Genomic DNA, 27,736 nt, shown 5'->3' with positions numbered 1-27,736 from the left:
ACTGATCCTGTTGTTCCCTGTTACGCTGATGATATTCAACTTTATACCACAGATTGTCGAGATAAAATTTCATTCTCTCCTCTTCTGTCTGCCCCCCATCCCCCACCCTACAGCTGGTGTATGAGCGGATCCCTCGGGGGGACCTGGACCAGAGGGTGATTCACCTACGGGTTCTGGGTGACGGGGCTTTCTGGGAGAACACCTTGCTGGGTGAGACCTTCATCCCACTGAAGAAGCTGGTCCCGGGTCAGCACTGGGTGGACTGGCACCAGTTGGGTGCCGCTGGCTCTGACTCCACCCACTGATAGACAGAAAACAGGAAGTGGCAGATTTAAAGGAAGAGAAGAGAAGCTGTTGTCCCCACAAGGAGGACAGAAGAAAAAAGGAAAATCCTTTCTAAGTAAAAGCCGCGTGGCTGATCCTCCCTCTGTGTGGGAGGGAGTTTAAGGTTAAAGGTCACCTCACTGACATCATCACAGTTCATTTCCAGCTGTTTATTAAGTTTTTAAACACAGGAAGGACCGGCTCAATAACATTTTATTGGTAATTTATTGGATTAATAAAATAATTATTTAATTATTTTCTAATGCAGTCAGGTCCTTTAAATATTTCAAATTCTCCTGATTTCAAGAAACAAACTGCACCGTGAAGTCACGTCAACGTTAATGAGTTCAACTAACTAAGTAGTTTTGATTTAACTTGGCCTCTAATGTCACGTGAAGTGAACTCTAAGAACTTTAACTTTTACACTTTTTAACTTTGCAGGGTTGTGAGAAAAACACAGCCACAGTTAGTTTGAGGACTTTCAAAGACATTAATTAAATTAATTTAAATGAAGAACTCGGTATGGACTCACTGCAGCAGACAGACTGTCTGTGTCCAAGGCTTCATGAGATCAGAGGACGAAGGAAGCCGTCCAGTCTTCACATCGTCTGTCCCGCTTAAATGAATTACCTATGAAGTAATTTCAGTCATAATATTCTCTGACTGTGGTTCTGATGCGAGTTCAGTTTGGATTCTGTTTATTTCTCTCTTTGTGCACATGTTGCTGAGATGTGAATTAAGCTGTAGATATGAGAGGTGAAATCATCAGAAGCTCAAGAAGAAAAACAGAAAAGTTAAAAATGACATGGTGGGAAGCACACGCTGATCATTGACGAAGGTGGAGAAGGATTTATCTGCAGGGACGGTGTAGAACAAAGAGCACATATCTGTTCAGAAGCTGGTTCACATTTTACACAATTTTGCTGTAAATGAAAAAGAAACTTTTTTTGAAGATCTCCGTCTTTCTTCAGAGAGGATTGATGTAATTCTGCATCACAGGAGAGAAACCCTGTTTTTGGCCAGTCAAGTCATTTCCCAGGTCTGGAAAGCTGCATTAAGGAATTCCAGCTTTTTGTGTCCTGAGAATAAAAACTTGAGTCAGTCAGAGCCGGAGCAAACACACAAACTCACACTAAGTCTTCGTTGTGATTTTAGCACAAAGTATTAGAGAATAAGAATTTTAACTTTGTGTTTGTGTACATACAGAGCTTTAGCTTAAATGTTGCTAACAGGAAGTCGTGTTCAGATCCAGTTGAGTGGATCCGACCGGTCGTCTGGTTGGAGTTACAGACAGGATGCAGGATATTTTTTATAGTGTGGATGTGGATTTGATTTTGAAGCTTTGACGTGGATCTGGTCTGCATGAGAGCTAGTCTGAGAGAGAGATCCTGACAGAGGGACATGTTCTGTTTGCCTTTAAGCTCGTCCCGCTCTGTTTTTTCCTCTTAGATCTTAATAATCTACTCGGCCCCTCAGCTGCTTGTTTCTACATTTTATTCCTTCTCTGCCTGTGATTTTGTACTTTTTGGGAAGATTTTGTGGTCATTTTTAAACTGCCTCTCTGGGTTTTTAATGATCCAGGCTGCAGTAAATAATGAAGGGGATCTGATTTATTTTCTGCAGGTTGTTTTTTTGCGCTGTAGACAAGACAAACTGAGGGGGGGGGACCTGCAGGAAGCAAACTCCACTGATCTGCTCTGTTCACCACTCTTCTCCAAATGTTAATGTTAACTGGTGTCCTGAGATATTTTAAATGACTTTGTTTTCACCTTTAATCTTAGTGCTCCTAAATATCGTCTGTAAGCAGCACTTTGGTTTAAACACATATTGAGAATATCGCGCTGTAGCCATCTGATGATGGGGTGTTTGACTGACAGACAGTTGCAGGCAGCTGTTGCTGTCAGATACTGTAACATGGTACTGTACTGACTGATTCAAGTGACAGCCCTGTATATCATGCAAACACGAATGCAACATGCACATGATGTGTGAAGTGAGTCTTAGAAGCAGCTTGATCACATGAAGTCAACAGAAACGCATGATTAAAGATAAAAACACCCAGGGCAGCACAAACTGATGTGAAGACACGTTTGAACGAGCTGAAAATGGCTGAACACGTGAGATAACTGTGAGCATGTGGCTGACAGAATCAGTCAGAGGCTGAATGCAACACAGAAAGCTTCCAGCATGTCTGCACGGGAGGCGATTTGTGACCTACACTCAGTACTGTACCTGAACACATCCTGACACAAAGGACTGCAGCTGCTGCTGCTCAGTGTTTCCAGGTGTACAGGCCTTTGTATGATGAATAATTCTAACATGCCCTGAGTGTGCAATCATTCCCATGGCATAGTTTCATAGTTGTCTCCATAACAGTGAAATAGTGAATATATTATACATAACATATTACAGATAAGTGCCCCTGGATCTGCCATTAATGATCCAGTCACATCCCTGCTGACATCAGGTGAGACGGCTCCTGTCACAACTCACAGCCTCTGATAAATTCTGTTTATAGTCAAAAATATTCACCTGTAAGCTGTTTGCTTACAGGCTGGGATTGCTCAGTGTGTACTGTAACACTGTATAATAAATACTTACCTGCAGACATAGCCCAACTCATGGGTGTAATATTACTGTGGACCACAGCTCAGACCTTCAAACATCCTAAAAAATATGTGTTTGGTGCTCGGTGGGCTGGATTGTAAATAGGATCATTTTGGAGTCTTTGTACAATTACTTTGTTTTTGGCACCTGGGAACAGGCTGCTCATGCTACCTGTGTAGACACAGTGTTACAGCTAACATCTGTACAGTCACTACATCAGCTGTTTGGGCAAATACCATTTTTGACTGGATAATAGAAGTAAAAAGGATCACCAAGGATTTAAAATATATACTGTCATTATTAACAAAAGTGAATTTTTATTTCACTTCAACCTTAATTATTCAAAAGGATGCAATCAAATCAAGGCTGCATATTCCAAACCCCTGAACTAATTCAGAAAAATTGATTTAGTCTTTAAAAATCTCTTAAAGCTCTTTATGCTTCACACAAGGTTAAGTCAGATTATAGTTTATGTTGAATATAAACCACCACAGATGAGACCGAGTTGCAGCTGAAAGGTTAAAACACATTTATCTACATGACGGAAAAGAGTGGCGTGCAGTTGAGTTCATGAGTCTGAGTCCTGACCCCTGAGACTACAGGGAGAGAATGTAAGTTCAAAATGAACTGGATCTTTATTTGTACTGGACATACTGAAGTTAATGAAAATGTGATTGGATTTTCCACTGCAGAGTAGTCGGAGACACCGTTCTGATTTAGATTCAAACATAGAGAGAAGCTGTTTATTAATGTGTAACTTTAATTTTGGAACATGTTTTGTATTATTTGCACTAAAAAAATAAACTTGAATTGAAAAAAGTTTGAGTTCCCTCTGAAACTTGTTTTCTTTCATTCCTCTTCTCTTTTCTTTGTCTTTCTTTTCTTACCTTTGCCTTACCCTCCTATTGTTTTTATCCTCCATCTCTATCTCTTTCTTTCTCTTTCTTTGATACCTTCTCTCCTGTCCTGCAGGGTTTACATTATCATGTCAGTCAGTTTCGACTGTCAGCTGTGACTCATGTTGAACTACACAGACGTCCTGTGTGAATGTTCATCCTTCACCTTAGAAACAGCAGTTTGATAATAAAAAAAAATTAATAAAATCTTTACTTGCTTTTCAAAGAATAAAACATCTGAGTTCAGATGATTTTTTTCTCAATGTCAGGAATTAATCTTCTATCTATTTTTAAACTATTTCCCTGACAGAACTCTGGGTCTAAATAAGGGACCATGTGGGAGTCTCAGGCTGATAAACACATGCAGCAGCTGAAGATCTGCAGAGCGACCCTGGTTCTTTATGTAACAGACCTGTGGAGGGGCCTTGGTGTCTGCTTCCTTATGTAACAGACCTGCAGAGGGACCTCAGACCAGAGGGCGAGTGCTGCTGCTGTGTTACGCCCCCTCCGCTTCTGTAACACTGCGACACTCCCTAACCGCAGGTTTCACGTTACAGGAAAGACGAGTCACTGCCGACGGTCCCTGAACTTTCTGATGAAATCCCTCTGAACGGACGGAAGCAACGCCGCGGTGAATTTTTTACTTAAAAAGGAAAACCGAGACAGCAAAAAACGCTGGAGCGAGCGAAAAACAGTTACAGTAGAACAGCCAAGTTACTAAACTGTAGTTTGGGGTCGAGTATTTTGAATTAATCGTCGCTCCCTGATTAACTAACCGTCAAGCTAGCTCCTTCTGCTAAGCTAACCTGCTAGCACCGCCAGCTACAGCCGAACGGAGACCTCCATCCTCCGCCGCCGCTTTTTCACGGAGATTAAAATCGGACAAAATGGCTCTTTTTTCATCTTCAGACCTGGATTCTTCCTCGTATCTCAACTCAAGCGTGTTCAGCCTCTCTCTCCCCTCCAGCTTCGTCTCCACCAAACTGTCCACAAGGAAGAAGTCCAACCACCACTCTCAGCGAATCGTCGATGCCGCGGAGCGCGCCGGGCTCATGGGCGATATTTCCTGGGTTCCCTTTCACTGTGGTAATCGGTATGTTTGCCAATCAGTGTAAACACTATGTTTCATTAGAAAGACTTGAATAAAGACGTGTTTAAATGGATTGCGCCAGTACCTGCAGTAGATAACCTGGACCTTTGGCTGCAGCCTTCCCCCGTCTGACAGCTGTCAAATTTGGAGCTAATCTGCTACTGAAGAGCAGCTCAGCAACTCTGTCACCATCATACCACTGTTGCTCAGTTAATGTCATAATTTATATTTTGCACTTTTGAATTGAGGAAAATGTTCAGAAACATGAGTAATGAGGGACATTTATCCGGCGGGCAGAGCTCGTCCTCTCCGACCGGCCACAGAGTCACCTCTGTCGGGCTTGACAGTCAGGAAAGATCGTGGATTGGCCTGCTGTCCGTGGTGTCCAGGCCCGCGCTGTCATTCCTGCAGAAATATCTTCCGGGCCGACCGCGAAACCCGGCCGAGTCTGATGAAGGAGCCGGGTGGATCCGTGGAGATTTAAGAACCAGTTTTGTTGAGGAAGAGAGGGAGTTTTTACGACAACTGGACGACATGATGCCGCTCACGCAACACGCGGCTCCACACCTGACCTACCTGCGGTGTCAGCACAACGGAGCCGCCGGCCTGCTGGAGCCGAGGGACGGCAACACTTTACCCTGGCTGAGCGCAGATTCTCTGCAAGAAATAGGGATTGAAAACGCAGAAATGGATTTAAAACTATGTCAAGAAACTCAGATTGGATACTTCTCTTCTGCCAGGACTTTTTTCAGTCATGTCCTGTTGAGCTCGATGTCATCTCAGGAAATAAAACAAACGGGAGGGAAGGACTGGGTGACCGAGGCAATGAGCTCCACTATGAAGAGCAGTGGTGGTAAAAGTAGGACGTGGTGGGGCAGCTTTTGGGGAGGTGAGGAGAGTTCACAGAAAGGGCTGTTGTCAGATTTGTCCTGGTCTGAGGAGCGGACAGTGACAGGCCAGCATTGTCCAGAGCAACTGGAGGCAAAGACAAAAGCCCATGCTGCCGAAACAACCGATAGGCTTGTCCAGAGCAGCGGCATGGAATTGTTTCTGGGAGAAAACACTGGACCAACTGACCACAAAGAGGAGCCGGCTAACAATGGAGGCCTTCACACAGTCCAGAACACAGAGGGGTCGACACCAGACCACCAGCCCAACATCAGTGACCACCTGAGTAGTTCAGGAGCTGCCGCCGCCTGCAGCAAGGTGGTACTTCTGACCCCTGACCTGGACAATGGTTACTCTAGCCTGGAGGAGGAACACTTCCAGATGTGCCACCTGCACATGGTGAAAGCCCCAAGTGAAGAACAGCGGGAGGCCGAACCGACTCAAAACTGTGCCACTGTCAGCGCAACAGAGATGGAAGAAGAGTCGTCTGAGGAGGGAGAGTCTACATCAGGAAAGGTGGACGAGGAGGCAAACACTCAACAACACTCAGCTCCTCAGGAGGGTCAGTCTGTGGGGGCAACGGTGCTCTCCAGCCCCCAGTGCCAGAACAAAGCCATTGCCTTTATCATGGGCTGCCCCTGTAGTGATGACGACAGCAGCCAATCAGACAGGGAGTCCACTGATGATGATGATGATGATGATGATGATGGTTTTGACAGTGAGGGGTCATCTGATCTGTCCGACTCCACTGATGAAGATGATGAAGACGATGATGAAGCCTCAGACTCGGATAGCGAGGTGGACTCTGAGGCGGAGCGCCTGTGGAGCTCGTTGTGCCAAAATCTGGACCCATACAACCCCCAAAATTTCACCGCCCAGTTACACACTGGCAGAAGCCTAGCCAGGAACATTCCCACCTCCACACCACCATCCTCCACCCAGTCCACCCCTGCCTCCTCCCCTGACCTCACCCCTCTCTCTCTCTCCTCACTGGCAGCCTCTCCTCCCCTAACCTCCTTCTCCCCTCCATCTGGCAGTGACACATGGGATGACTCAACCTCAGCAAGTGAGGTGGACGAAGCTGAAAGCCTCCGCCTGTGGAGCTCCTTCAGCTGCTCCTCAGACCCCTATAGCCCCTTTAACTTCCAGGCCCCACTTAGGACTCGAGGGCCCGGTGAGGCTGCTCCTAGGGCCAGGGCCAGGGCCAAGAAGGCCTCTCAGACTCTCCCCCACTCCCCGCACCTTAAAGTGGCATCTCCACCTGAGTACAGCGAGCAAGAAGCGGAGGAGAGGCTGGACAGCGGCTTCTCTGAACCCTCCACCTCCTTCAGCTCCTCCACCACCCGGAGTTGTGGTACAACCAAGAAGGTCAGTTTGTTTCCTTTTCTTCTGTCATTCTGTTTAATTGCCATCAGCAGTAAGCCTGTGTCTGTTGCTCTGCTGTTTTTTAATATTTTAATCTGTATGTTGGGTCACCAAATGATTCAAGGGAAAAGAAAGGAAATTATGTTTAAGTTCCTCATAATGTAATTAATTTTTCAAAACTTTTCTCTCTAACTTTATCCTAAAATACAGGATACTTTCACCTCCTCAGGACAGTAAAGAACTTTCAAATTAAACAATGAGATGAAGAAAAATCTGCAAATAGTCAAAAATGTCCAAGCAGCCAAGGTGATGTCCTCATGAGTCGTGATTCATCCAATCAACTGCTTCAGCTTACTGTGATAGGAAACAGAGAAAAAATGAGTGACTTGACTTAAAATGAATTGATTATCAAAATTGTTTTGAACTAATTGCTAACTTGTTTCAGCCTTTGTCTACAGTGAGGGCACAGCCTGTAGACATAGTTTCACTTTTAGTTATAGGTCTTGGTCATCAGGTACAAAATGTTTTCACAAGCATCACATTACATTCATATTTCCTAAGCAATGACAGAAGGGTTGCACTCTGAGACTATTGAACTGGTCAACCATTGTTTAATACATCTGAGCTTTTTGAGCCTTAGTGAACACTGTATGTTTCCTGATCCATCTCATAAATGTCTCATACTTAATGAATCCAAAAGTTGTGTTAGAGAGGGTCAGCCAGAAGTCAACAGTGTTTCTGCTAGGAGATATCTGGTACTCTGGCCCGTGATGTGAACCCTGTTCTCGTTATTTTATTCATTAACAGTTTCTGTGATAGAAGGTTTTTATGCATCTCACCCTTTCCCTACACAATAATAAGAAACATGACCAGTCAACCAAACACATTTAAACAGATGTATTTTTAAATGTTTGGCTTGTTGTAGTTAAAACATTTTGAAAAGTGTGATTACAACCAGCAATGGGAAATGCTTTTTATTTTAGTCTGCATGTAACTGCACAAACAATCGGGTATAAAACGGGGAAAAAACAAATGCCCAAGTTTGCAGTAGCATTAAAATATAAACTAACTTGCTTAAATAACTAAACCACCAAAAGTAATGTCAAACTGTGAAATATTGTTTCACTATCAGGACTGAAACTTGCTGAAATATTTCAAACAATAAAACGCAGAGGGCAGACTGTGACATTTTAAAGTCTGTCAGAAAAGTACATTTGAACAGTGTCAGTCATTTACTGGAAACGTGGAGCTAAATAATGTGACTCTCTGGGGTTTTTTTGCTTCCTTTTTTCTGGTTTTACAGCTTGATGACTATAGCTCATCATATGAATAAACATGTAAACTTGGACCTGAAACACAGACCAGTTTCTCATCATGACTCAGGATCGAGTCATCGGGTCCCTCAGAGTCCCTGTTAATAAATCATGATCTACTCCAGATGAATTCACATTCAGTCTTAAAATGATGTGATGTGACCAAAAGATTATATCTGTTTTCTCCAGCAAGTAGTTTACATGTAGAAAGACCAGCAGAAGAGAAGTATCTAGTGGCATACAGAGTGACACTGGAAAGTAAGGCAGCTAAAGTCAACTACTTTTCAGCCGAGGTTTTGATTTGGAACTAGCATCTGAATCTGAAGAGACCAGCATTGCTCCCATTCCACTACTGCTTTTGTCTCAGGTGCTGGAACAGATTTGTCCTGCTGCCACTGTCGGTTTTCACAAACTTTCCACATCACAGTGGTCTGTTGGACGTCAAACTACAGTTAACCTTTTTCATTTTACTATTTATTTTATCACAGAGGTAATATCACGACCTTTCCACAGTCTTATTCGGTTGAGTTTGTCTAAGATAGCCTGTGCAGGCGTCTGTGATGAAATGGTGATGTAACTATAACTATATAACTATATAACTATAACTGTTGTGACCCCAGGGAACATTTCTCTGCTTTTGTTGGAGAGACAGCAGAGAAAGCTCTTATCTCCATTTCACAGTTTAAACATTTTTCACATCACAAAATGTGACTGTGTGATAATTTTGTTTGTACTCTGTATATGACAGAGGTGTTTTTGTTATCCCTCCACCCTCGGTGATTTGAATGGGTGGACAATCTATCTGACAATCAGTTCACACTCATGTTGAAACAGGACAGGTGGAACATGTACATTTCCATCAGTCACATAAAGACCTGCATATTTAGCAGAAGTTAGAAAGGAAGTGTGTTGTGGGAGCCACCCACATAATTTCAAACACCCTCAACAGCCAATCAGAGCTGGGCCCTGCTGACACCCTGCTCTACAGCGCCACTCTGCTACCGCAGCTCATTCTTCAGTCTCAGTTTACCTTTACAGTATGAAAGCTCAGATCTGTCTTTAAGGTGCATAAAGACAAATCTGCCAGTTTGATTTTTTTACATTGGTTCTTTAGTTAAATTCCAATAGTGAGTCAGTTGCAGAATCTTGTTTTTCTTAAAATGAATTCATATTTATTTCACATGTAATGTGTAGTGTCACTATGATAATCTAAGTAGTTTTGCTGCATCCTGTGTCAGATAATGTCCAGTGTCTGTATGTCTGTAATTATTTAATTGATTAATCAGTTTACGATGATATAAAACACAGAAAAGCAGACACTCTGGATGTTACTTATAAGCAAGAGACCAGAAACAAAAATAGGTTGAATGGGTGAGATTTTTTTTTTTTTTTTAATAAAAAAATCTCTGGTTTAAAAAGAGTAGATGAGATGTGTAGGTGTGATCCAGCAGTACTCAGGACTCTTCCTCTTCTTCCTGTTAGGTCCGTTTCTGCGATAATGTGGAGGAGTTCTTTGCCAGTTGTGGCGAGGAGGAGGAGGATCGGCGGGGCCCCTGGGAGGAGCTGGCCCGGGACCGCTGCCGATTCCTGCGACGCTGCCAGGAGGTGGAGCAGAGTATCGCCTACTGCCTGCAGCCTCAGCACCGCAGCCTGGTGTACCTCCGCCTCACCACCCTCTATGTCCAGGACGCTTGAGGACCACTTGTCCTGTATGTCCAGGATGCCTGAGGACAATTTGTCCTCTACATCCTAGATGCCTTAGGATGACGATCTGTCCTCTAAATCCAGGATGCCTGAGGAGGATGGAGCATCTGTCCTGTAAGTCCAGGACGACCATGTAATTCAACATGTTTCGTACTGAGGAAATGGAAAGGTGCACGTGTTTAGCAGAAATACAAACTGCTTTGACACAATAGACACACAGAGGCAGCAGGTGGACGAACTGATAACTGCTGAACTCTTTACTGACTGACTTAAGTCTACTTTCTGATGTGGTTCTGCCTCAGACTGAGTCCACATCAGTTTGTTTCTGCAGCTCCGTCTTTTTTGATTCAGTCGAATACTTCAACAAGATTCAGGGCAACTTCATAACTGACTGATCTAGTAAAATACTGGCCTGTGAGTTGTGTTGTTAAGGTGTTCATGGTGATTTGAAGGGCTTAACTTGTGGCTTCACTGTGAGGAAAAACCCTGTTGGAGCTGAGAAGTCGTAATGTTGTGTTGACAAAAGCCTTTCTGCAGACAGGAAAAGATCTCATCTTTTCACAGTAAAATGTCTGCAGCTGTTTTCAGTTTCAGCGTTTTCTCAACTTGTTTCAGATCTGTTCCTCATCCATTTTACACTTGGCATCAGACACCGAAACAAGCTGCTGTTTTCATCAGATATAGAGTAAAGCTGAGAAACTCAGCAGGTGGGTTACCAAGAGGTATCACAGGGGCCAGCAGATGATTAAGGAAGAAGAAAGAAAATATATTGAAAATGTTTCACCAGAATTTCTTTTTTTCTTTATTTTTTCTTTTTTTGTAAAATACAAGATTCATCCATCATCACATTTGAGATGTGTTCACGAGTGCATTTACTGAAACGATCAGTTAACACGAGTCATTTTTGTTCCGCCTGAAACCGAGACCTGTTACCTCACTGAAAACAGTGAGGTTTGTTTAATGTTCTTCAGTTTATTTTTGATGGAAACAGCAGCAGCGTTCTCTGACTCAGGTGTAAAACTGATGATTACCTGACAGTTAAACAGCAGCTTGACTCTTTCCCCACACATGGGAGTAAAACCATTGAATAGACCCTGTTACAGTCCAGTGTGTAATGAGGATTCACGTGTGTGAAATGACTCAGTTTTGTGTTTGTATTTGCAGCCAAAGCTTTTAATTTGGTCCCATTTTCTCTTTAAAGCCAAAGATCGCTGGTGTGTGAGTGTTATAGTCTGACAGGAGGAGGAACTGAAGGCTCAGTGTTGATTTGCATGATTTTCTCTATTTAATGTAGAAAATGTTCCTCTAACTGCTCAGACTTACTAATTACTGATAATCAATCAATACACAGAGTATTCTACTTCTAATCAGTATGATATACATCACTGTGGTATTAAAAAACTCCCTTTAATTGATCATCTCTCTGTTGAACTGAACATCCAGCTGATTAAAAATCATATAACAAATAGGAAACTGTGGCAATAGGAATAACTGTTTCTCCACAGTGTCAGTCCTGACTTATAGAAATATATATTGTTTTCCCAAACACCTGTTATCTGTTTAAAGTAACTCAGACTTGAGAAAATGTTTTTCATAAGATTTAACACTAATTTTTGTTGTTTCACCACATCTCACAATTTATTTTAAATAGTTTCAGCATCTCCATCATGACTAAAAACCTGCTGAGAATCTGTGTGCAGTCTGGATTTGGGATTGTGGATTTTTTGTGTCGTCACAGATGTGGGATGTGAAGTTCAACAGACAGAAATTTAACAAATGCCTAAGCAGAGTCAGAACAGTGAGGGGGTTTCCTTCTGAAGACTCTGACTCAGTCAAATGTTTCCAGGCTGAACTCATCTCTATAAAGTATCTGCATGAGCCTCTGGTCCTACAGCAGCAATGTAAAGTCCTCACTTTATATCACTCACATGAAGAGAGAAACATTGAGGAAACTCATGTGTGAGAACAGATATTTGATGTTAAAAAGATGAATCACTACACTGTGTTAACTGGAGTGAAAGGTCAATGTTTTTGGGACTAATAAAAACTGAAGGGAAAGCCTCAGTTTAATTTAAGACTTAGAAAATCTGAAAACGGAAAAACAGGAGGTGGACTTCAGGAAAAAATAAATCGACATATGAATCTTTGGTGTTATTTTAGTCAAAAAAGGGTTTTATTTTTCTAATGTGTCATTAGGTGGATAACCCATTCTGCTTCATCTCACAGTCTAAATTGGACTTAAATATTAAAATCAATATTTAATGATCACACTCTGGGTTGTTTTGCATTTTTCCTCTACGTTTTGTACACCTGTTTTTATTACATGAATGTTTTAGGTGGTGAAGATCAAGGCCTTAAATCACTGTCTCCAGGTCCTCGAAAATGTTTGAAATCAACAAACACAAAAGCCATTCAGTTCTTCATTGATTTGGGGGGGTCTGTCAGGGCTGCAGCTGAGCAGCGCCACCTCCAGGAGAGGAAATGTTACTGCAGCAGCGTGACAATAGACTGCTTCTGTCTTTCAGGTACTTTTTCATCACTTGTTGTTTAGGTCTGTTTTTTATGCACATTTTAAATTCAACAGGTTGTCAGATTTGTAACGTCAAAGTTAAAGAATGTCAGAACAAAACAAATAGTTATGTTCATGTATACGGCCCATTTTCTGTTTTTTTTTTTTTTTTTTTTTCAGAAACAGTTTTGAGGCTTTTTCCTGACCTGTCTCTTTCTGCACAGGTGAACAGATGATCTCACCTGATCTGAACTCTTCTTTAAAAGTCTCCCCATAATCTTCTGATTCTGATGGAGGGGTGTCCCCCCCATAACCCGCCACCCCCATCTTAACCTAGGAGGTGTCATGGAGAAATATGTAAACTAACTGATCTGGCAAATCAGTAATTGGTGCTTTCAGTGTAGAATAATAAGTTCTCATCTTTGTGCCATCACTCTTGTCATGTTTGTTCACACTCACTGTGAAACTCTTGGATTTAATATGTTTGAATTTAGACTGAGATCACTGGGATTCACCTCATGAATTGATTGTTTGAGGTCTCTTAAACATATTTCACATGAAAACATTGTTTGACTGTAAATCCATTGATACTGTGAAATCACCCAGTTCATAAGATGTGCTTAATAACAGTCTTCAGCCTCCTCTACAAGAAGAGAGGAGGCAAAATATAAGCTACCATTAGTTCCACAACACAAATTGGTTATTTGCTCCCTTGTTTTGATATTACATTACACATTTGGCAGAAATGATTAGTCAGAGAGCATGAAATAGTTTCCTCCATGACACCTCCCAGACTTGATAGAAAGTGTTTTTGACGTCATAACTCGTGTTTTATCAAATCACACTGACTCAGAGACGCGTCACAGGACCCGAGGCGTATGTGTGGTTATGGTTTGTTGTTCTGGACCGATCAGTGATGTTGCTGGATAGAGAAACTGTATCATCTCCACTTCCTCCTCAGTGGTTAAACATGTGAACCTGTTCCCCCTGTGGTTGGCTGTGGTCCTGTCAGCTGTTGCCACATGATGGCCGAGTGTGTGTTTAGCATGTGAACCCCTCAGACTCTCCGCCACAGTCCGGTCCAGGAGACGAGGTGTTGGGGGACTCTCCCCCGCTGTGCCTCCCGTCCTCCAGCTCCACCAGTCCCTGCAGGTATTTGATGTACCTGATGGCAGCTCTCAGTGTCTCCACCTTGCTAAGCCGTTTGTCGGCGCTGTGACCCGGCAGGTGGTCCCTCAGTTTGGCGTAGCCCTGGTTCACACACTTCACCCTCTGACGCTCACGCTCGTTTCTTTTCTGGATGAACGCCGGCTCAAAGGGACACTCATACACACTGAAGTGTCCGTGGTGGTGGAATGGGGCCAGATAGGGCAGGAGCCCGGGGCCAGGGCCCCTCAGAGGGCCTTTGTAGAGGCTGAGGCTGGCGTGGTCCATGCTGGAGGGGTAGAGGAAGAAGGGCACGGAGCTTGACAGAGAGTCTGAGTGCTGAGAGACACCACGGTCCTCAGAGAGTCCAGCAGAGGGAGACAGACTGAGACTCAGGTAAGAAGAACGCTGATTGATGATCGGTGGAGAGAAGGAGGAGCTCATCATGTGATCTGGACTGGCTGATACCTGGTTCCTGAGTCCTCAGTCTGTAGCAGTTGTCTAAAAACAGCAGAGACCACAGTGACGGTTCATCCTCAGTCCTTTTGACCTGTGGCGGGAAAACGGAGAGAGACGAGACCTGAGACAGAGTCTGTTTGTCCAGGGCTGGGTTAAACTCCCATTCAGTTTTATTATTTTCCCCAGAGCTCAAATGATTAATTAATCAATTGATTATTAAAGAAACTACCTGTCAGAAGTATCGATAATGAAAATAACTGATAGTTAATAAGATAAAACACAACTTGAACACAACAAATGACCTGAAAACTCAAATCTGAAAACCAGATTCTGACTCAGAGTTTCTGATCAGTGTTAGATAAATTCAGTAACCATGGTGACATCTTTTAAATTCCATACTGCTCTGATCAACATGTCAGTCTGATCCTCGCTCCATAGCAACAGTAGCTGAGGCTCATGGGTACTGTAGTATTTAGAGAATTCATTGTTTTAGTCTTTGGCACATAAGCAGAATTGAAAACAGTTCTTACTCTGTTAATCAAGATAATGGGGCCATAAAAGGAACTGACAAAGAAATAAATATCCAAATGACAAACAGATGTTTTAAAATTGCAATAAGGAAAAAGTGGAGCTGCATTAATTAGTCAATTAATTAATGACTCATTCAATAGAAAATTAATTGACAGCAGCTTTGATCAGCAGTTTGATCAATAGTTTTGGTCTTTTTAAGCATAAAACTACAAACATTTGTTTCAAAATGTGAGAATCTTTTTTCTTTGTCGTACATGGAATTATCTTCTGGTTTTGGACTGTTGAAGAAGTCTGAAGATTACATATTTTTACTATTTTCTGAGATTTTACAAACAAAATGATCAATTAATTGAGAAAATAACGGGCAGATTAATTGATAATAAAAACAATTGTTAGATGCGGGAAAACATGAGGTGAAATTTAAAATCCTGAACTGAAGGAGACCTGAAATGTAAATCTTCAGATTAAAAGGTTTGAAAGGAAAATATAGAAATACAGTACATAAGAAAACTTAATAATTGATTTTCTTTTTCTAAATGTATTGACATTTCAGTGAGCGGTGTCTGTTTTCTGGTCTTTAAATTCATCAAATAAAATATTAATAAAAACAGAACAGAAATAAATCAGTGTGTCCACACAGCTGCAGAATCAGTGTGTTAAAAAGAGACTAAAGCAACAAGCTTTAAAGAAGTCTTACAAGACAATAGCTACATCATGTATGAACAGTTCCTTCACAGAGCACTGTGTAGAAAACTCTATATATCTATAGATATCCACAGATATATCATATATCTCCATATCTCTGTACCTGAATGCTGAAACATAAGTTATAACGAGAAGCTGTTCGTCTTTTTCTCACCTTCAGATGCAGCTGCAGTGTTTCCTCTTCTGAGTTTGATTCTGACTGAGGCTGCAGATGAAAAGCTGAAGATTTACCTGCTTTTACCTGCTGAAGCTCCGCCCCTCCAGGTGTGTGATGGGACAGCAGGTAACCAGAGAAACCCACACGCTGCATCCAGTCTCATGAATATAAAGCATCCACGAGTTTATTAAATGAGGCAACAAAGGAACAAAAAACAACGATCTCATGTTGATTTGAAACATTTTACAGACTATAACAATATATCAGTAAAATAATAACGACAATAATAAATTTCAGTGTGTGTCCGCTCATATTAAGTGTTTGTGTATAGCAGCCGGGCTGTGGAACATCAAAGATCCTGTACAGGTAAAAATGAGTGTTTGCAGTTTCCTCTTCCTAAATCCCGTATTTCCAGATGAAAGAAGTCGGCGACACACACCCTTCCTGTCAGCCTCTCATCACACAACACACTCTGATGACTGTTTACACACACACACCTGTAACCTGAGCCGCTGTCTGAGACTTACCTGAACACTTTGTGCACACCTGACAGTTTCACTCTGTTTGAATTGTTAGAAACTTTAAATGTTTACTGAACTTTAACTCAAGCTTTGACGCGAGAGGTGAGTTGTTTGTTTTACAGCTCTAGTGAGGATGACTTTGGATTTGCTCTTCTTCACGTTAACCCACATGTCACACACACACTCAGCACAAATACTCAGGCGATGTGTCACTCTGTCTTCACATGTTGAGTCTGTTTTTGGTGTTGAACTTTGAAAGGTGAAGTCAGAGAGAAGTCGTCACTCAGCAGCAGCCGGCTGAAAACAAACCATCCATCTGACACACACACACACACACACACCAGACTCCACTGAGAGAAACAAGTATTTAAGCCCAGTCTTGTAGATGCAGGTTGAGTTCTTGGCAAGATCTCAAAATGACCGAGCCTGTGTGTTTGTGGGGCTCTGACTGTGGGGTGGGGTGATGGTGGCTGTTGACGTCCAGGTGGAAAAACCTGTTCACATGTGACTGTTGGTTTAATAAAGAGTTGAAAACTTGTGAACTGATGCTTTAAAGTACAGAGTTACTCTTCAGGTCCAGTCTGACGTCCAGCTGAACGTCGACGTTTCCTCCTCTAATCTCTGCGTCTCTGTGTGTTCCTGCAGGCGGAAGCTATTGCTCACACACACATGCACACACACACACACACACACACGCACGCACTGTGCTTTAATAAGGGCATGCACATGCAGGAGCGAGTTGTTCACTCTATTGTTTTACTGTAACATCAAAGATGAGCTGAGGCTGTGATGAAGCTCCACACTGTTAAAACTCAACATGCAGAGACTTGAATCCATCAAACCTGCTCCTGTTGTTACTTAGCTTTTTCTTTTTTTTTTTAAATATTAAAGAGTTTCACTTTACAAGGTTTAACAAAATAATAGAAATATTATGATAAAAGTTCAGCTCTGTTGTTGGACCTGACTTATTTCAGGTAATAAACTGAAATCTTTTATACAGTCTTGCCTGCTGCATTTGTTTGTATGTAGGATTCAGTCATTTGAAGCATTGGCTGGACTGTTGTAACCTTCAGGGGCTGAGCTCAGACTCTTCTCCATTTAAATGAACTGTTTCTGTGTTGTTTTGTCTTGAATTATTATTTATATATCATTGTAACATTTGCTGAAACGTTCAGAGAAAAGTAGATGAAAACCTCAGAAACTGAATCATATTCATTAAAATAACTTGTCCAAGCACAGCAGACAGACGGACGGACAGAGTGGGTTCAGGACCACAGCTCCCAGTGAGTCCAAGTCCAATAAAACAAGAGTAAAATTGCAGAAAAAGACTGTGATTCTCATTGAAGCCACAAGATGACGCTGTCCCCTTTAAGGCTGCTGGGAGAGGAGCAGATCTGAGGACAATGGGAGTAAAATAAATTACTGGGCTAATTCACTTTAACAGGATTAAAACTGACCCCAGTCCAGCCTCTGGTCGTATTGATCACTAATAACAACAACAAAATAAAGCTTTGATCGATCAACCTGTCGCAGCTCTGAGAGCTGTCGATCAGTTTGAACATCTGTACAGGTTTTTTTCTCTGATTGCTCCAAAAGTTCACATGACTCGATGAGCATGTCACTTCTGCAAAGTGGACAACTGTCTTTTGGCCTCTGAGGTTGTCAAGGGTCCACTCGGGGGCCTCCAGGGGCCGCTGCTGCCTTGTGTCTGGTCTGTAATGTGGTCTGGACTGTGCAGCAGAGAGAAGTCAGTCTCTCTCACCTTCTTCTCAGCTGGTTGAAGAGCTTCAGCGTCCTCTGGGACCAGAGCGAACCAGAACTTAGAGAGTAATTAAGTACATTTAATTCAATTCAAGAAACTTTATTTATCCTTAGAGGGCAATTTAAAGGGTACATAAAATACACAAAAAATATACACACACTCATACAAATACACAAAATAGAAAGAACACACAACCAGTGCAAGACAAACTACAAAGTAAGAAAAACACCAATGACATGAAGAGACGACATCAGTGTAAAAAAAAAATCACAATGACATCATTAGCACAAATAACTGTAAATAACTGACTGGACTCAGTTCACAGTCATTTTGATCCACCTGATCCACTCATTAAATATTAGATAGTGAATATTTCTCAAACTAATTTCAAAGAGGATCAATGTTTGGATTGATTACAGAACTTTCTGATCGGTTCAGCTGTTTTTTACATTTCAGTTCTTCAGAAATGACCTGATGTCTTCATTTGACTTAACCACTGAAATGTTAATTTAATATCAACTGATACCAGTGAAGATGATTTTAATTCTGTGACATTTAAAACCTATAAATTAAACTATAAATACTATAAATATTTAAGATTCACCATCGCTCATCACCAACTCCACAGTCGAGTATCATCATAGTCAATTATCCCACATATCCCATCCTGTTTCTCTTTATTATGTTAACCAACAATTTGCTTAAAACACAAATCTGGCAACACACAGAGGGGAGTTAAAATGGCAACGTTGTTTGAGATGGGTAAACATAACGACATGCTCCTACTCTCAATACTCTCATTTTTACACCGTCCACGGTGCTGCAGGTTCTTCCCAAACATTTCGACCCTAGTTTCATCAGTTCATCAGTCACCAGTTCATCAGACGAGGGCTTCACAACCTTTTTCTTGCAACTGTAGATTTAAAGTTTGTTAAATGAGTTTTTCTGTGTTTACACTCGTTCAGTCTGTTTATCTCCATCTGTCTGTGGGTGTGTTTGCTGTCTGTTTGTCTGTGTGTGTCTATGTGTGTGTGTGTGGAGGGGGGGGGGGTCAGGTTTCCCATTTTCCCTCCTCTGAGCTCCCACAGCTCCCAGCACGAGGCTGAGTGTGCCCCAGTCACACGACCCCCCCACCCCTCCTCTCTGTGGAGTCAGAGCGACACACGGCTTCCCACACTTCTTCATCCCTCACACACAATAGAAGTGTGTGTGTTCACACAGAGCGTCCGTGCGGTTCTCAGGCTCGACAGTTTACTGCTCCATCTGCACAGACAACAGTAAACCACATCTGCTTCATTCTTCTCACTGTGTTGCATCAGTAGCAGGTAAAACTTCAGTTTAAAGGAAAAAGTTTAAAAAAAAAAAAAAAAAAGTGCATAATTTTAAATCAGGGCTGCAACAAACAATTTTTATGATCAAATAATCTGCAGATTATTTATTTAATTGAAATCACTGACACAGATGAAATCACAGAATTAGTCAGTAACTAAAGTAAATAATGAGTAATTAACTATTAATAATTAAATAAAAATTAATTTTGATTTTGTTCAAACAGTTCAAAACCCAGAGATTTTCAGTTTAGTGTCAAATTTTCTTTTTTAAAGTGATTATTTGATTAATCGTTTTAGTTAGTTAGAAAATACTGTAAAATAGGGATTTGAGTTTAGTGAATTTCTGAGTTGAGTTAAAAACAGACTAAAGATCCTGGAAAATGTATTTTCCATTAATACTGAATTGTGTGTTTTCTTGTTCAAGTCGGTTCAGTTTTATTTATGTATCGCCAAATCACAATATAGGCCACATTGTCTGGAGGGTGTTCACAGTCAGGTCAAGACTTTACAACATTAAAGAGAGAAGCTCATCAGTCCCACCGTCAGCAGCACTGAGTGACAGTGGAGGAGAAGAACTCCCTTTAACAGGAAGAACCCTCCAACATTTGTTCATTTTCAAATTGTCCCTGTAAATAAAGTGTTGTTGTCTTTCCCTTCGCTGTGTCTTTGACCTCACAGCCACAGTAGAGGCCTGTTGTTTTCGTCAGCTGACATGTTCTGTTCCCGGTGAGGACTCGGACAGTGAGCCGTCCTCACGACTCTGACACATTCCCTGGGAACTTTTTCTGAATCTCTTTGACATTTGGCCTGAAGAACAACGTCCCACCTGTTCTGCGCGGCAGACATTTAATTCAGCCTATTGTCCCGAGCGCCGAGCTCCTGATTGGTCAGACAACCTAGACAGACAGAGAGAGAGAGAGGGGCGAGCTGCATAAATACAGAGAGGAGACAGAGACATGAAGAGAGACGTCCTCTGAACCGACAGCGATCAGACAGGAGGCTCAGCTGCTCTTCTAACTTTACACATTTGGAAATGTCTCAGTACCTGGACCTCACGCTTCAGGACAGCATGAAGGAACACCTGTTCAGGTGAGTCACTGTGGGAGTCGTCCTCCTGTTTATTCAGTATAAACATGTAATAACTGGTTTACTACACATCATAATGTAGTTTAGACCAACATGTGAAGATGAGGCAGGTAACTGTCCTGGGTCCAGGTTTACTCCACTCACTGTGGGTCTGTATCTTTGATTCAACACTAACTGGAGTAAAATATCAGCTCTGATCTGTCCTCCATCCCGAGGGTCTGGTCTTAAAGACGGACTACATCAGAATCTGGTTTTAACCTTTTACCTTCCACTGCTCCACCTGAGGAACATCAGCTCTGTGTGTTTCTTTTAGGTCGTTCTGCCATTTTTCAAAATTACTCCAGGTTCAAAGCACAGCAGTGTGAACCACAGACACATTAACAGAAACTATCTCTCAAGTCTTTATGTCCATGTTTATTTCATAATTACTGAATTTGTTTGAATTTCGGTCAAACTGCACCACTGCTCAGGAGTTAAGACCTGATCTGTTTCACTTCATATTTGTTGCTCATCTGTTCTGATTTGATTTTGATGATCAGACAGAAACACTTGGTTGGCAGATATTCTCTTTTATAATTAATTGATTGTTCAGTGAAATGTCAGAAAACAGTGAAAAACGTCTCATTATTTCCTGAACCCTGAGTGAACATGTTCTAATGTGTAGTTTGCTCTGACTTTGGTGTCAGAGAAAACTGAGAAACCAGCTAAACTTCATATTTAAGAAACTGGTGCAAATACATTTTGGTCTCTTATGCTTAAAATCTAAATTGTTATCAATCACTTTTCTAATTCTTGAATCAATTTAATAATTTCAGCTGTAGAGGACTGGTTGGTTTCTGGAGAAATGGGGTTGGGGGTCAGCTGGGAGTTAATGTGGCCCTGCAAATATATCAACAATCACTGAAAACAGTGTCCACACAGTTATTCCATGTTTATATTCTGATTATATAGGATGATATGATGAAGATGAACAATGTGTATTAATGCTGCCTTTTGTGTGTCTCAGGTGTAAACTCCACCTGTTGGAGAGGAGGTGCAGCAGGCGGGTGGAGAAGCTGAAGGCTCTGATTGGAGAACACCTGCAGAGCGGGACTCCTGTGTCAGACCTCCTGGAGAAAACCGTGTCCTTCCTCACACTCAGAAAAACTCTGCTGTCGCACAGCGGCTACTCCAAATACTCAAGAGAGATTTTACGTCTGTTTCCTGACGCAGAAGAAGACGTGGCTCCGCTCTGCGTTTAACAATGAAGAACGGACTCAAGCATTTGTGGAACTGCCTTTAAAATATTGTTGTTTCTTTAATAAGCTACAACAGAAGAGATTTTGATCGCACCAGATTTTTTTAGTCGATGATGATGTGTGTCATGTTTTCTGTTTGAATATCTGTGGATCATTTAAAAACGCATTATATGCACTGTAATGAGCAGTTGTGCTGCTGTAGAATGTGTTTAAAAACATGGAGGACAGGCCTTTTATATACAGACCTACACACAGTTTTACCTGCAAATATTAAAAACCAGCATTTTCTGACTGAGGTCTGGTGTATAATGATCTGTGGTGAGCAGAAAAGGCCTGGACTCCACAGCTGGATGACAGATGAGTGCTGGACGCTCCCAGAGGAAGCAGTAGTCCCTGAATTATTGAACTAACATTGATTAAGTTAAATCAATGCATGACTTTTAACTTGTTAACCCTTTGATTAAAAGGAAAATGATGATTTTATTTATCTAAGCATATTGTTTAATTTGATTTTTTATAGTTTAATCATTTGTTGTGGTGCCACTTGTGTACCAGTTTGAAACATGTTTCTTTTAATATTAAATAAACTCTTTTCAACGTTACTTTGTTTGTGTTGAGATTGGTTTGTGGAAGCAGGAGAGGTTGTAGTTTTTTACCTGCAGCAGCTGACACACAATTAACTGCTGCTAAAATCTGCTGCACAAAGAAAAGAACAAATGTCATTAACTGCATGAGACCTGTTGAACTGGGTTTTATTATTAGTGACGACATGAGAGAATCCAGTTTATGTCATTTTAAACTTGTGTAAAGTTTTTAATGGTTTTATTCTCGACACAAACAACCTCCCGCCTTTCACTGACGTTTAGCAAGTGAACAACAGCTGTAACAAAACCTGCATTTTGGCATCTCAAAAACAGCTAGGGTCAGAGACCCTGTGTCTAACCAAGACCTAGATCAACTTATTCATGCCTTTATCTCCTCCAGAGTCGACTACTGCAACGCTCTCCTCACTGGTTTTCCAAATAAGACCATTACACAGCCACAGCTTATTCAGAATGCTGCTGCTGCTGCTAGGACTCTGACACAAACCAAGAAAAGAAAGAATATAACTCAAGTTCTCAGGTCTTTGCACTGGTTTCCAGTCAGATACAGAATTTAATTGGAGGATTCATCTGACACAGGTTTAGTTATGCACCTTACCTTTGACCTCATCACAAAACACAATGTCTGAAGTCTGAAAGGCAACATCTGGAAAAGCCAGAGGTGTTTTGCAAACAAGTCAAAGCTGAGTTCTTCAGTTACAGTCACCAAGTTGACATTGTCAGTCTACATTTCCTGCAGAGAAACCATATTTTGGAATGAAACACACCCCTCTATTACAGGTAGAGCAGCATTTAGCAGAGGAGGTTTGACAAAGCTCCACCCCCACCTGACTCACCTGAGACAAACCAGGACACAGTTGGTTCCTCTTCACTAAAGAGACAAACAGACTGAAAAACAGACGATCTGATTGACTAACAACAACTTTCTCTAAATGAGTCCAGCTACAGGAGAGAAAATTGGAAAACTACAACACTGCTGCTTCAACCTGCTGAAACTCTACAAACTGAAGGTGAGTTGAACCAAACCACGACTCAAGGTGAAAATAAATCTCAATGAAGTTAGTGGAGAGGGGGGGGAGGGCAATCATGACTGACTGTACTTTCTCTCTGCTGTGTTTTCAGCTTCTCTCAGAGACTAAATGGCTTCCAGGCCAGAGGTGGATTTCTGCTGTCCCGTCTGTTATGAGGTCTTTAGAGATCCTGTTGTTCTGTCATGCAGCCACAGCTTCTGTAAAGACTGTCTGAAGAGCTGGTGGAGAGAGAGACAAACACATGAGTGTCCAGTTTGTAAGAGAAGATCTTCAAAGGATGAACCACCTTTAAACCGTGCATTAAAGAACCTGTGTGAGGCCTTCTTACAGGAGAGACTTCAGAGATCTTCAGAGTCTCTCTGCAGTCTGCACTCTGAGAAACTCAAACTCTTCTGTCTGGACCATCAGCAGCCAGTGTGTGTCGTCTGCAGAGATTCAGAAAAACACACCAACCACAGATTCAGACCCATCGACGAAGCTGCTCAACAGCACAAGAAGGAGCTTCAGGAAACTCTGGAGCCCTTAAAGGAGAAGTTAAAGGGTTTTGAACAAGTTAAAGTGAAGTTTGATCAAACAGCAGAACACATTAAGGTCCAGGCCCAACACACAGAGAGGCAGATTAAGGAGCAGTTTAAGAAGCTTCACCAGTTTCTAGAGGGGGAAGAGGAGGCCAAGATCACTGCTCTGAGGGGGGAAGAGGAGCAGAAGAGTCAGATGATGAAGGAGAAGATCGAGGCTCTGAGCAGAGAGATAGCAGCTCTTTCACACACAGTCAGATCCACAGAGGAGGAGCTGAGAGCTGGAGACGTCTCATTCCTGCAGAACTACAAGGCTGCAGTGGACAGAGTCCAGCAGCGCCTCCTGCTGGATGATCCACAGCTGGTCTCAGGAGCTCTGATAGATGTGGCCAAACATCTGGGCAACCTGACCTTCAACATCTGGAAGAAGATGAAGGACATAGTCTCCTACAGTCCTGTGATTCTGGACCCAAACACTGCTCATCCAGAACTCATCCTGTCTGGAGATCTGACCAGTGTGAGACTTGGAGAGACACAGAAGCTTCCTGACAATCCAGAGAGGTTTGATGAATACCACATCGTCCTGGGCTCCGAGGGTTTTAACTCAGGGACTCACAGCTGGGATGTTGAGGTTAGAGACAATACATTCTGGGAACTGGGTGTGTTGGCAGACTCTGTCCAGAGGAAGGGAGAGATACAGTCTGGATTCTGGGGAATAGGGTTCTGTGAAGGTAAATACTCAGCATGGTCACCACCAGCTCCATCCACTGTTCTCCAAGTGAAGAAGAAGCTCCAGAGGATCAGAGTGAATCTGAACTGGAACAGAGGAAAGCTGTGGTTCTCTGATCCTGATACTAACACACACATACACACTATCACACACACTTTCACTGAGAAGCTGTTTCCATACATTGAAACTGAAGAAAAACTGAAGATCTTACCAGTGAAGGTCTCTGTGTTTGTAGAACAGAGCAGTTGAAGATAAAGAGGAGGATCATATTTATGAAGTTGTTTATGTTTTAAAGGGAAAAGTCAGTGAATTGAACCTGGTGAACTGCAGCTGTCCTCCTGCTGAATCATTATTACAACGTTATGTTTATGTTTGTTTTAGGTCTCACTGTTCCTTATTTTCTCTTTGTTATTGTTAAGTGCAACAATTTGCTTTTTATATCTGTTCTCAACTTATTTATGTGTAAATTTATTTTACTTTTAGCTTCTGTTTTTTTAATGTTTGGTTCATTTTCTCTTTTAAATTGTCTCAAATTTTGGTGACATGACATCACACATTTTTTCTATGAACAATGATAAAATAAACCTTAAATCAAACCAGTGCTGAATGTTTTCTGGTCTAGGTTTGACTCACATCAGCTGGGTGACCAATGGGAATAATGAAGGAGGGAAAAGCAGCCAATGAGCTTCTTTCCCTCCAGATGGTTGATGAGGTTGCTGCAGAGTTAATGACTGAAACAAGAGGTCAGTTCATCAGGTTTAATGTTTGGTGTCAGCAGTCTGGGAACCTGCAACTGAAGATTATTTTCATTATCAATACATCTACTGATAATTATGAATCAGTTATGATCAATTACGATACCATAATCATCTGGTCAGAAAATAGTTCAAAAGGATCTCACGTTGATGAGTGGTTTAAAACCAAAAACAATGAAGTTTGTCTTTAAAATGATTCCAACAATGAATCAATTATCATAATTACATCTGTCAATCAGCTAATTGACGAATAGTTTCAGTGGCTGTTTCTAAGATAAGGCTTAATTAAGACTACACTCAGCATTTTTCATGTCATTTAAAAAAAAATCCAAACTGATTTTTCTCAATGTGCTTCGCCTGGTCTGTTTCTGATCAAACTGAAGCACAAGTTTCCAAATTTAGAAGAATTTTCACTCGAAGAATCTGAGTTTGTTCAGGAAAGAGGATTTCACTGTCTTTTGTGTGCAGCAGTTATAAGGTGATTGTAAATCAGCTCCATACAACAGCCCTGACCTGGTGTCTGAGAGGCTGTCTGGGCTGTAGTCACTGGATGTGTAACTGCCCCCTGCTCCACAGCAGGGCAGCAGTGGGACATGATCCAGAGCAGACTCTAGTGCTGCAGTGTGTGAGGATCTCCTCTCTTCTGGGTGAACAGACACAACACAGATACAAGACGAGGCTGAAGGGACGCGTTAACAAGAGGAATGTTTAATACACAATCACAACAGGAAGAGGAGAAGCTCAGTCCGCCAACATCACACCTGTCCCCGCCTTTACAAAAGGCAACTTAAAGCAGGTTTATATTTGGGCCTGTTTGTCGTACATTGTAGACAAACGCGTAGAAACACAAGTGTAAAAATGTGCAAATGTTGCACAGCCAACAAGCCTCCACAGTGCGCGCACACAGTGCGTTAAACTGTCGGCTTGTCCACAAAATAACAGTATTCACACGGACGTGTCCGCGCTACCACGGCCTCCACAGAGAGCCGTGAGACTGCGCCGCTGACCGGGAGCCTGACCGCTTGCGCGCCACCGTCCGTCGGCCCTGCTCCCCGGACATGTGCCTCTGCAGCGCGGCTCTCTGCAGGACGTAGAAGCGCTTGATCTCCTCCCGCTCCGCGGCCTGCAGCGGGGCGTGGAGCGACAGGTGCCGCAGGGTCTCCTGCAGACACTGGGAGAAGCCGCGGGAGTAGCTGGGCGCCACACGGGCCAGGGCCCTCTGTCTCAGGAAGCTCACAGCCATCTCCAGGATGTCGGCCTTCTCCAGCTTGGAGGGGGGCTGCCCTCCGCTCGGCTCCCCCCGGTTCAGAAGCGCTCTGAGCTGCTCGATGCTGTGGTTGATGCGGTCCCTCCTCAGCTTCTCCACCATGAGCTTCCGCAGCTGAGGACAGAGGAGAAGACGCATGAGACACAGGAGAAGCTGGACCTGGTGCACAGACTCGGTCAGTGGGGGGGGGGGCAGGGGTCTTACCTTGTTGGAGCTGCTGGTCTCCATAGATGCAGGTTTGTCCTCGGGTCTGGTCTGAGTTACAGGAGCCATCACAGAGTCCACAGTCTTCAGTCCCGGTCCGTGTGCAGGGTCAGCGGGCTCAGGCGGGGCTCAGTCTCGGTCTCCTCGGGTCCGGCTTTTATAAGACCGGGAGGAGCTCCGTGTGCGTGGACTTTTAACACCTGACAGTTTCCCACAGTCCGCAGCCTGTCATAAAGTCAGGACTACAAACAGCGTCCTGTCTGCCCCCCCCCCCAGACTTCCTCCCTCGGTTCAGACAGAAGTGTGCCGGCGTCCTGTGCTGTCACACCCCCGGTGCACAGAGCCCGGACAGCGCTGCCGTGAGTCCGACTCATGCAGCAGCGACTTATAATGAAGAACTGGTGGTTTTTTTAATTTTATTTAATTTTTTTTTATTTTTATCGTGTGTCCTGCGGCTGCTCGGAGAACAACAGCAGTTTGTCCCCTTTGATGCTGGTGGAGGTGGGGGGGGGGGGCTGAAGTGTCTCCTGCACACGTTTCAACATCAAAGAGTTTGAGCTTCACACCAGCAGCGACTGATCCACGCGTCACCGGGGGGGGGGGGGGGGTTAAAGGAAGAAGTTAAAGTTTGGTTTGGTTTGGTTTGGTTTGGTTTTTTTACCCAGAAGCATCTTGATGTGATCTGATCTGGATCATGCTGTGAGTCTACATATGAGCTGCGATCCTCTATTAGATAATAGATCCTCTATTAGATCCTCTTAGTATTAGTGGCCTGTCATTTGAACCTTTATTTATCTGGAGCAGTTTGGCCGAGAGGAGGCCTCTCTGGTCCTGGTCACACTCACTGTCACACCCAGGTCTGAGCCGCAGTCAGCGTTCAGATGCTGGTTCAAACACACAGACACATGGAATAAAATCTGCACACAGATGAGTGGGTGGTGGGAACATTTGAACTCTGTGGTGGAGGTGGGGAGGCGTGAGTGTTTAATGAGGGGTG

The 27,736-nt window shown here is 42.7% G+C and overlaps 5 protein-coding genes across 5 annotated transcripts in view; 3 read left to right on the top strand and 2 right to left on the bottom strand.

The window, feature by feature from the left end:
* The window catches only part of pik3c2b (phosphatidylinositol-4-phosphate 3-kinase, catalytic subunit type 2 beta), a 41,653-nt gene extending 37,900 nt beyond the window's left edge, over positions 1 to 3,753 (top strand). Inside the window, exon 33 of the mRNA XM_071494629.1 lies at positions 114 to 3,753. Within this exon, the coding sequence (XP_071350730.1) occupies positions 114 to 305 (192 nt within the window). The 3' untranslated portion in view covers positions 306 to 3,753. The remainder of the gene's footprint in view (positions 1 to 113) is intronic.
* A 602-nt stretch (positions 3,754 to 4,355) lies between these two features.
* Positions 4,356 to 12,457, top strand: ppp1r15b (protein phosphatase 1, regulatory subunit 15B). The gene is made up of 2 exons (XM_071494631.1): positions 4,356 to 7,173; positions 9,966 to 12,457. The coding sequence occupies exons 1-2, from the start codon at positions 5,170 to 5,172 to the stop codon at positions 10,176 to 10,178; spliced, it is 2,217 nt and encodes a 738-aa protein (XP_071350732.1). The 5' UTR covers positions 4,356 to 5,169; the 3' UTR covers positions 10,179 to 12,457.
* Positions 12,458 to 12,613: 156 nt separating this feature from the next.
* LOC139630859 (achaete-scute homolog 5-like) lies at positions 12,614 to 14,369 on the bottom strand. The gene has a single exon (XM_071494634.1). It carries the CDS (start codon positions 14,287 to 14,289, stop codon positions 13,738 to 13,740), a length of 552 nt encoding a protein of 183 aa, XP_071350735.1. The 5' UTR covers positions 14,290 to 14,369; the 3' UTR covers positions 12,614 to 13,737.
* An 8,406-nt stretch (positions 14,370 to 22,775) lies between these two features.
* On the top strand, positions 22,776 to 25,104 carry LOC139631025 (nuclear factor 7, ovary-like). The gene is made up of 2 exons (XM_071494956.1): positions 22,776 to 23,244; positions 23,357 to 25,104. Exon 2 carries the CDS (start codon positions 23,374 to 23,376, stop codon positions 24,760 to 24,762), a length of 1,389 nt encoding a protein of 462 aa, XP_071351057.1. The 5' UTR covers positions 22,776 to 23,244; positions 23,357 to 23,373; the 3' UTR covers positions 24,763 to 25,104.
* A 314-nt stretch (positions 25,105 to 25,418) lies between these two features.
* LOC139631027 (transcription factor HES-5-like) lies at positions 25,419 to 27,172 on the bottom strand. The gene is made up of 2 exons (XM_071494957.1): positions 26,740 to 27,172; positions 25,419 to 26,649 (listed from the first exon to the last, which is right to left on the bottom strand). The coding sequence occupies exons 1-2, from the start codon at positions 26,806 to 26,808 to the stop codon at positions 26,233 to 26,235; spliced, it is 486 nt and encodes a 161-aa protein (XP_071351058.1). The 5' UTR covers positions 26,809 to 27,172; the 3' UTR covers positions 25,419 to 26,232.
* Positions 27,173 to 27,736: the final 564 nt, after the last annotated feature.

Source organism: Trachinotus anak, unplaced genomic scaffold (genome assembly GCF_046630095.1).
Source record: "Trachinotus anak isolate AG129_WGS33_773 ecotype Australia unplaced genomic scaffold, CSIRO_AGI_Tana_v1 ptg000013l, whole genome shotgun sequence".
Taxonomy (NCBI): domain Eukaryota; kingdom Metazoa; phylum Chordata; class Actinopteri; order Carangiformes; family Carangidae; genus Trachinotus; species Trachinotus anak.
This window is presented reverse-complemented; position numbering and strand designations above follow the sequence as displayed.